This window comes from Hyla sarda, chromosome 10 (assembly GCF_029499605.1).
Source record: "Hyla sarda isolate aHylSar1 chromosome 10, aHylSar1.hap1, whole genome shotgun sequence".
Classification (NCBI taxonomy): domain Eukaryota; kingdom Metazoa; phylum Chordata; class Amphibia; order Anura; family Hylidae; genus Hyla; species Hyla sarda.
The window spans coordinates 127,086,612-127,096,533 of NC_079198.1; the positions used below are offsets into that span (position 1 = coordinate 127,086,612).

Consider the following 9,922-nt stretch of genomic DNA (forward strand, 5'->3'; position numbering starts at 1 on the left):
GCACCCCGCTATCATTACTGCACAGAACTAGTTTGCTCTGCATGTAATGACTGGCAATACAGGGGCCGGAGCATTGTGATGTCACTCTGCTCCGTCCCCTATATCGCCCATCATTACGCACAGAGCGAACTCGCTCTGTGCAGCAATGATAGCGTGGCGCCGCAGCGGCGATACTGGGGGCCCCCAGCAGCAGGACTCCCGCGATCTGACATCTTATCCTCTATCCTTTGGATAGGGGATAAGATGTTTGGGGGCGGAGTACCCCTTTAAGGTCCCCCATTATTATCACCTCATTCTGATTTTCTGCCTTGTTTATTTGCCTCAGTAATTGATCTTCTGTCTCTTCCATTATGTTTGGTGGCTTATAACAAACCCCTATCAGAATTTTTTTTATTTTTATCTCCATATATTTCTACCCACAATGACTCCACATTATCATTTCCCTCCCGTATATCCTCCCGCAGTGCGGCCTTCAGACTCGACTTCACATACAAACTCCTCCCCTTTCCGTTTTGTCCGATCCTTCCTGAATAGACTATAACCCTGTATGTTGACCGCCCAGTCACAGTTATCGTCCAACCAAGTCTCTGTTATACCCGCTATGTCATAATTCTCCTCAGACATCAACCACTCCAGTTCCTCTGTTTTATTGGTCAGACTTCTGGCATTAGTCCACATGCAATTCAATGGTGTATGTTTTTTCTTCCTATGAAGCCTATCCCTATTAACTATTCTAACCCCTCCCTCCGCTCCTATCCCTATTAACTATTCTGCATGGGGGACCGGGGTTTAGTAGGTATGTTTTTTTTTCCCTATACCATTTTTTTTTTTTTTTTTAAGGGTTGGATAACCACTTTAAAGGGGTACTCCGCTAGAATTTTTTTTTTTAATCAACTGGTGAAACAGATTTGTAAATGACTTCTATTTAAAAATCTTAATCCTTCTAGTACTTATCAGCTGCTGTATGTTTCATAGGAAGTTCTTTTCTTTTCAAATGTATTTTCTGTCTGACCACAGTGCTCTCTGCTGACACCTCTGTCCAGAACAGGAGAGGTTTGCTATGGGGATTTGCTTGTACTCTGAACTGTTTCTGACATGGACAGAGGTGTCAGCAGCGAGCACTGTGGTCAGATAGAAAAGAAATAAAATAAGAAAATAATTTCCTCTGTAGTTTACAGCAGCTGATAAGTACTGGAAGAATTAAGGTTTTTAAACAGAAGTCATTTACAAATCTGTTTAACTTTCTGGCACCAGTTGGGCAGTATTCATCAACATGCGACTGTCGCACAAAAAGCCGCACGGGCAAAAACACATCTTAAACCAAGACCAGCTCAGAGCTATCTTGGTAAATGAACTTCAGCGTGATTTCCCTCACTTTGCCATACGTGTGACAAATGTATTAACACCATATGACTGAAGGCAAAACCGAGAGCAAAAATAAAAATAAAAAAACCCTGAAAAAAGGTTTTCTAAGGGCTTCCTTAGTTCAGACGAGCGGATTTACAGAGGATTTTACGCTTCAGATCTGAAGCTGAAGGACCTCTGTATGGTGCCTTTACATGTGCAGACACACTGAAGCGAGGTGCGAGTCACCGCGCATGCGCGGTATACACACACAGATCGCGGCCGCTCCCACTGCTCAATGAGCTAGGCCGAGAGCTGTGAGAGTATACTGCGCATGCGTGCAGTGACTCGCACATCGCAGTGTGTCTGCTCATAGCGGCGAATTGCCTCTCCGAGCAGGCACATGTAAAGGCAGCATATAGAGGTCCTTCAGCGGCGGATCCGCAGTGAAATACCCGCAGAAAATCTGCTCGTCTGAACGTACCCTAAGACTTAGCTTTATAAATCACCCCCCAATGTTTTAATGTATGGCCATTGGGAGAGAATCATCAAAACTTGTGCTGAGGAAAAGTTGACAGTTGCCCATAGCAACCAATCAGATCGCTCCTTTCTTTTATGAAAATGCCTCTGAAAACTGAAAGAAGCGATCTGATTGGTTGCTATGGACAACTACTCATCTGCACAGGTCATGATGAATCGCCCCCATTCTTTCATAACAAATTTTAAGACTTTACAACATTGTTATTTTCATCGGAATCTAGAGTCCTGCGCTAATGCAGAGAAGGAAGACGTCACCTATAATAGTGTTAACCCTTTACCAGGACAAGAAGAATATATGAAGATGCCATCATGTAAGATTAGGTTTAGGTATAATGTTACTTTTAATGTGTGTCCAATCACAATTTATCGGAGTATTAAAGGAGAACTCCAGCCTGAATTAATGTATCCCCTATCCAAAGGATAGGCGATAAGTAGCTGATCACAGGGGGTCCGACTGCAGGAGCGTGTGTCAGTGAGGAGCGTGTGTCATCTACCGGTAGACAGCACGAGCTCCATTTCTATGGATGGCACCGATGATGTCTGAGTGCTGTACTCTGGTCTCTTTGGTGTTCCTATAGAAATGAATGGAGTGTGTGCCATCTACTACATGCAGTCCTCACGGAAAGCCAGGTCCCATTCCGGAGATAGATCTCAGGGGTCCCAGCAGTCAGAACCCCCAGCCATCATCTGTTTATTCCCTATCTTGTGGTATCATTTGATAAATGATCTATACATATAAGGACATTATAGGAGTGGTCCAGTATTACAAAACTTATGGCAGGTCCCACTGCTGGGACTCCACCAGCGATCTCCTGTACATCGACCCCGCTCCCCGCATGAATGACATGTGTCTACCACAGAATGAAACTGTGGCCGAAACGCCCCTCCATGCATCTCTATGGGAGGACCGGAGATACTCGAACGCTGTATCTCCGGCTCTCCCATAGTGGTGTGTTGGCCAGTAGGGATGAGCGAATCGAATCTGATTAATCCAAATTTGTTACGAATTTCAGGAAAAATTCGCTTCGAAACGAATGCCAATATCGCCACGAATCGCTTCATTAAACTCCATTTATTGTGCTCCAGGGCATCTAAGATGGTGGCTCCACATGTCAGGACATGGGGCAAGGAATGCAGAGAAGGTGGCAAGGCTGGATGACCCTGAATCACATGCAGCCTATCAGCAGCCACCCCTATGATGTCACAGCCCTATATAATCGGCAGCCATCTTGCGGTCAGTCATATCGGCATTCTATTGTAGAGAGAGAGAGGGACAGAGAGGGTTATTTGTTGCACAGAAAAGCATGTTTACAGCAGTGATTCACCTCAATCCCAAATCCAGCCTAGAAGCACTGATAGGGAAGGGAGAGAGATTGCAAGAGAAAGTGCAATTTTGGGTGTATTACAGCAGCGATTCACCTCAAGCCCAAATCCTGCCTAGAAACACTGATAGGAAAGGGAGAGAGATTGAGAGAAAAAGTGCAATTTTGGGTGTAGTACACAGCGACTGTGTGCTGCTGCACTGGTGTGTACAACAACTGAAAAGCTAATAGTAGCCAGCCAGTTAGGTTGAACAGAGCGCTGAAAGCCATAATCACCTGCTATTAGTGCCTAATACTGGTTGAGTAGCGGAGCGTATTGTCCTCTATTAAGTGTAACCTGTGTGTACATAGGTGGTGTACAATTTTGTTCCTGTTAAAGTCTTAAGGGCCTAGTTACTGTGAAAGGCCAGTCAAAATTACACACCTGATGATGTTATAGACAAATACTGTTTTAAGCGTAGTGAAGCGTATTGTTCTCCCCTCATAAGTGCATACCACGTACGTAAATCTAAGTGGTGTACCATTTTGTTCTTGTTATAGTCCTAAGTGTCTAGGTACTGTGAAAGGCCAGCCAAAAGTACACACCTGTTGCTGTTGTAAACAAATATTGTTTTAAGCGTAGTGGAGTGTATTGTACTCCCCTCATAAGTGCATACCACGTATGTACATCTAAGTGGTGTACCATTTTGTTCCTGTTATAGTCCTAAGTGTCTAGTTACTGTGAAAGGCCAGCCAAAAGTACACACCTGCTGCTGTTGTAGACAAATACTGTTTTAAGTGTAGTGGAGTGTATTGTACTCCCCTCATAAGTGCATACGACGTATGTACATCTACGTGGTGTACCATTTTGTTCCTGTTATAGTCCTAAGGGCCTAGTTACTGTGAAAGGCCAGCCAAAAGTAAACACTTGCTGCTGTTGTAGACAAATACTGTTTTAAGCTTAGTGGAGTGTATTGTACTCCCCTCATATAGGCACTAAGTATGTCAGGCAGAGAAGTGCCAGGACATGCACATAGGAGTGGCAGAGGCCTAAATTCATCAGGCGCAGGCAGAGGTGGCAGCAGAATAGGGGCGAGTTGCAGCAGGAGTTGCAGCGAGAGGCCTGAGCTACTGGTATCAGCTAGCAGTCGTGTCTCTACAAGCAACCCATCTGATGTCATTGACTGGTTAACTCGGTCATCCACTTCTTCACAAGTGATATCTGACACCCCCAGTTAACAGTCGGTGGGTTCCTCTGACACAACCCTCAGTTGGCATGGCCCGGGAGCAGTCCCTGCCGTCCAATTGCCTCTGTCCTATGCTGTTCCCTCCCCTACAGAAGTATCTTATGCTGTGGGTTAAGCTCCACTTTTTAGTCAGGACGATCTACTAGAGGACAGTTAGCAGCTACTGCCCAGCCAAGAAGTGGAGGAGACATCCCCCGCTTCCTTCGCTAGGTGGGCAAGTAGTGATGAGGAGAGTGGCGTTGGAGGTGGTGTTGCGAGCATTCAGGCTCCTGAAGCAGACACTGTTGAGGAACCTGAGGAGGACATCAGTGACGTGCAGACATTTGATGATGATGAAGCTGATCGCACTTGGGAGCCGGGTGCAGAAGGGGCTTCATCATCATCAGGAGAAGAGGGTGGCAGGTTGCCCATAAGGCAGTAGTTGAGCCAGCAAGGTGGTAGCATGGTTGGGAGTCTGCATGGTGGCAGCAGTGGGAAGTCTGGAGCCAAACGTGCCCGGGGTAGACCACCTGCTTTGCGGCAGCCTACCTGCCCGGGAAGTAGTGAAACAGGGGTCCCTGGAGTCGGCGGCAGTAGCAGTCAGTCAGTGCGGACTGTTGGGGGGGAAATCAGCTACTCTGTGGTGTGGCAGTTTTTCATCAAGTATCCGGAGGATATTAACATGGCCACATGCAATTTTAAGAGAGGCAGGGGCTGGAACAGGTGGTAGCTCGCCAGGACCGCCAGGTCGATTTTAAGATACAAGTACGAGCTTTTTTACTGCAGCCACTTCTAAGTTTATGTGCCCACTTATCCAACGGCACAGAAGCTGAATGTGCTCCTGTCCAAGTTGCTGGTACTGCAGTCCCTCCCTTTTCAAGTGGACACTCAGAGCATGGGGGTGCGCTGAGAGCCAGGGGCTGGGACAGGTGGTAGCTGGCCTCGCGACGGACCGCCAGCTCAATTTTCGTTACAACTAGGAGCTTTTCCGTTGTTTACACTGCAGCAATTATACACTATTGGAGCTGGAATTACCGCGGCTACTGGCACCAGACTTGCCCTCCAATGGGTCCTCAATAGAGATAAGCGAATAAAATCGGACAAAATAGGGCGCCAATGTTGTATCTTTAAAAATATTTTTCACAAGCACTGGATGTGAGTGGTAAAGCCCACACTGCCGCTGCACTGCAGTACGCTTCCCTGTATATTCCTTCTATGTAAATAAAACCTGAAAAAGTATTAGTGCTAGTGCACGCTGTGTGGGACAAACAGGTGGGTTGTTAGTAACTACCAGCAACCACCTGTAGCTATATAGACATACCTTTGTATGGTGTAACAAAATGCTTCATTTGTGGATAAAAGTAGATACACAAATGGTAACTATAGGGGCAAAAAAGAGAATATGTTTTTTGTATTTATAAAAAAGGAGATAGAGTGATATGTTGTTATAAAATCGCTGCTTCAATACAAATGAATATAGTTTAACTATTTAATATACCTGATAAAAAGCTCATATGTAGTTAAAGTGCAGTAGTAGTAGTGCACACTGTTTCTGTAGTGGAGTTCACAGAGCCAGACTAACAGTGGGCTCTATCGGTTAGTGTGGTATGATTTTGCGCTGCGGATGATAAGATATAAGGTTGTAATTATTAATCAAGCTTTCGCATGACTATTGTCTAATACAGGTATACCCGTCTTTCCCACGTTAAGCTGGGTACCTGTATATCTTCCGTTGGTGGTTCTATGTTCCTCCGCTTGTCCGTCCTTAGTTTTTATTCCATGTCCTTAGTGCAGGAAAAGGCAGTGGGAGAATGCCCCGGCCGGTGGCGTCTCCACCAAGCTGGGTCCAGGCTGTAAGTCGATGTTGCGAGCGGTAGGTAGTGACGTCACTACGGTGGCTCCTCAGTCCCACAATGCTTTTCAACGCGTTTCGGAAACAGTGATGTGGTTTCCTTTGTCTGGAATAGCAATGTGGGTTTGTGGTTAGTTCTTATAGCTGGATCAAGCCTGTTGTTTAACCCCTTCCTCTTCACAACCTAGGACACACAACTTTCAGCTCTGCATAGCCCAGAATAAACAATACCATAGTGTTCTTTTCATAGGAAACCAAATAACTCCAATTTTTTTTCTATAGTTACCATTTGTGTATCTCCTTATCCTGATTATTATCCACATATGAAGCATTTCGTTACACCATACAAAGGTATGTCTATATAGCTACTGGTGGTTGCTGGTAGTTACTAACAATACATCTTTTAGTCCCACACAGTGTCCATTAGCACCAATACTTTTTCACAATATTGTATCTTTATTCTTAGATTTTTTGAGTCAATTTGCTTTTCTTTTGGTTAAAAAAAAATGTCTAAAAATTACTAGAAAAGAATCGACAGCATGGAGAGGAGGGTCCCAATGTGAAATGACTCTCACTCCCCCCACCAGTGGGTCACATCCCCATTCCTTACCATCTCCACATCCCTTGTAGACATGGCTCCCTATATGGTCCATATATGCTTGGAGAAAACAGTTACATTGTATCCAGTCAATTATTGTACTAAATACCCACAGTCTATAGGGTGGCTCTACTTGACGTCAGCACCTCACATATGACACATAGTTTTTCTGAGATGTTTCTGTCTGCATCCAAAACCTATTAGACCATAATGTATCAGTCATCCATTAAGACTAATACAAGATTTGTCTACAAACCATAAAAACCTCCAGGAGACTTAACAACAAACATTTATGGGCAGAGAATTCAGAATATGCCAAGTCCATGAAACAAGTCCAGATGACGGTCGCCACAACATAGAGGTAGAAAATATTGCTGGTATGGGGCTCATAGAGAGGAGGGGCCCTAGTCCAGGTGAGACACTTTATTCTGGATGATGTGAACGTAGACAGGTCTCAATACTGCAGTTTGCAAAGAAGATGGTGGCAAAAGAACACAAGTAACCCATGTCTCTAGTCTACAAGATGGCAGAGGTGACTGCATGTCTGGGACCCCATTATTTTAGGAATGTTGACAGGACCCAATGTATAAAGTTACAATTCATATAAACTATGTAGCATTCTCTAAATGACCCATTGTATGATATACACAGGGTTTACGGGTTTACTGATTCTAAGGCTGATCATCTGAATGTTTCACTTTTTAGCATTGGACACGAAGGACATCACTGAAGCTTAACTTCATAGCAGTCGCCTACAGGCCATGTGCCCCATGTGATCGCACTGACCTCGGTCAGACCTAGTCAACTTAAAACCTAAGGTTTATTGAAGATATTCAGTCTGAAGACCTCAAAATGAAAAGAAACCAAACAATCACCATTGAATTCGTCCTCCTTGGCTTCAGGGATCTCCATGGTCTTCATATCCCTCTGTTCTTACTGTGTTTGATGGTTTACGTCCTGTGTTTGATTGGGAACCTCATGATCATAGTTCTTGTGTCCTGCAGTCAACTCCTCGACTCCCCCATGTACTTCTTCCTCTGCCACCTGTCTGTGTGTGACATGCTCCTCACCACCAACATTGTACCCAGTCTTCTCCACACCATCTTGAGGAGTGGCAGAGCCATGCCATTCCCTGACTGCCTCACCCAGTTCCAGTTCTTTGCCTCTTCCACCGGCACTGAATGCCTCCTTCTGACGGTCATGTCTTATGATCGATACTTGGCGATCTGTCATCCTCTGTCTTACATACCAATCATGGGAGCGAAGCTGAGACACCACCTGGTGCTGGGTTCCTGGGGTCTGAGCTTCACCATCACATTGATCATCACAGTTCTGATGTCTAGACTGAACTTCTGCGGTGAGAACATCATTGATCATTTCTTCTGTGACTTTACACCCATCCTCCAGCTTTCCTGCTCAGACACCCGACTCTTACAAACCATTGACCTCATCCTGACGGCTCCGGTGACCCTGTTACCCTTTATGGCCATAATTGTCAGCTATGTCTGTATATCGGCCGTCATCGTGAAGATCCCTACAGTGTCGGGACGGCAGAAGGCGTTCTCCACCTGCAGCTCTCACCTCACTGTCGTAACTATATACTATGTGTCGCTTATTGCTATATATTTGGTGCCAGCCTCTGGACACTCAATGATAAACCTTAAGATTCTCTCATTAATATACACAGTCATCACCCCTTTCCTTAACCCTTTAATATACACGTTACGAAACAAAGAGATCAAAGTGACATTCACGAAAATATTTTGTTTCAAATTGAAAAGACAGGAAAATGTAAGTCTGCAGAAACAGTAATAACAAGAAGTAAAGGGTCTACTCCTAGGTAAATAAAGCCCCCCAGTCTGTATCTTTAGCTCAAACCAGGAGTCAGTTTAAAACACAGACATAAGGTTTACATTTTTCCATTATAGTTTTTTTTTCTCTGTGTTGGTTCCACTCCTGGTATGGGTTAAGTATATTGACCGAAATACTATGGAGGAACCCAACCTCAATGTAAACAAGATTATTCCCATTCACAGCAAAGTTATCCAGAAATCCCCTTTGATAGTAAATGGTTCTTCATAGTTGTAGGACACCACAGTCCGGTTAGAATTACATTCACTATATTTGGTTATTAAATGATGTTATATATTCTCATATAATCCATCAATATATAATTATCCAGTTTCCTATGAAGTTGTCCCTAATGAGCCCATAGCTGAGATAGAGCTGGAAGCAAAGGAGAGGAGACCCAGATACGTCCCAATAAGTTGGAGTGTGTGGAAATAAAAAAATAAAAAAACTACTTGCCTAAGGGACTAAAACAGAGCCCAATCTACTTGTCCCTCATGACGATCCACTTGTCCAGGTCAATTTTTGCTTTTACACTCTCGTTTTTTCCTACTCGCCCTATAAAAAGCCATCACTATTCTTAACCGTGAGGACTATTGCCCAGATTTATCAAACTGTGTGAGAGAAAAAGTGGAGAGATTTCCCCCCCAGCAACCAATCACAGCTCAGCTAACGAGCTCTGGTAAAGTGAAAGCTGAGCTGTGATTGGTCGCTGTGGGAAAATCTCTCCACTTTTTCTCTCACATAGTTTGATAAATCTGGGCCTATATCCTTGACTCTCGCAGAATTTTGTCCGACACAAATTATTATGTAGTCCTTTCTTCTGACCCTTCAAAAAATTTTCATGGGATTTATACTAATAACATTAATATAGCATCTGGAAAAAATATTTTTAATAAAAAAGAATTATCTTTTCTTACTGTAAAACATTTTTCTTTGCCTAATTTTTATTATTTACCTAAATTACATAAAAATGTTGTTAATCCCCCGGGCCGACCTATTATTTCAGGTATTTCCTCCCTTACTTCTAACTTATCTAATTTTGTTGATTTATTTTTGCAATCTTATGTTTTAAATTGACCATCGTATCTCAGAGATTCTTCTCAATTAATTTTAGAATTACAACAGATTAATTTGCCATCATCATTCTCGTTTTTGACCCTTGATGTTTGTTCTTTATATTCTAACATCAACACGGATTTAGGTTTACAGG

The 9,922-nt window shown here is 43.7% G+C and overlaps 1 protein-coding gene across 2 annotated transcripts; it reads left to right on the forward strand.

Moving 5' to 3' along the window:
• The first annotated feature begins 2,094 nt into the window (after positions 1-2,094).
• LOC130294368 (olfactory receptor 11A1-like) lies at positions 2,095-8,725 on the forward strand. Of its 2 annotated transcripts, XM_056544067.1 has the most exons (3): positions 2,179-2,195; positions 6,546-6,614; positions 7,567-8,725. In XM_056544067.1, exon 3 carries the CDS (start codon positions 7,714-7,716, stop codon positions 8,671-8,673), a length of 960 nt encoding a protein of 319 aa, XP_056400042.1. In that variant the 5' UTR covers positions 2,179-2,195; positions 6,546-6,614; positions 7,567-7,713; the 3' UTR covers positions 8,674-8,725. The 2 variants fall into 2 exon arrangements, with proteins under 2 accessions (XP_056400043.1, XP_056400042.1); XM_056544068.1 differs by lacking the exon at positions 6,546-6,614 and having other exon boundaries at positions 2,095-2,195.
• Positions 8,726-9,922: the final 1,197 nt, after the last annotated feature.

Coding starts and splice junctions, on each gene's coding strand:
- LOC130294368 (XM_056544068.1), top strand. CDS start 7,714: ATGAAAAGAAACCAAACAATCACCATTGAATTCGTCCTCCTTGGCTTC.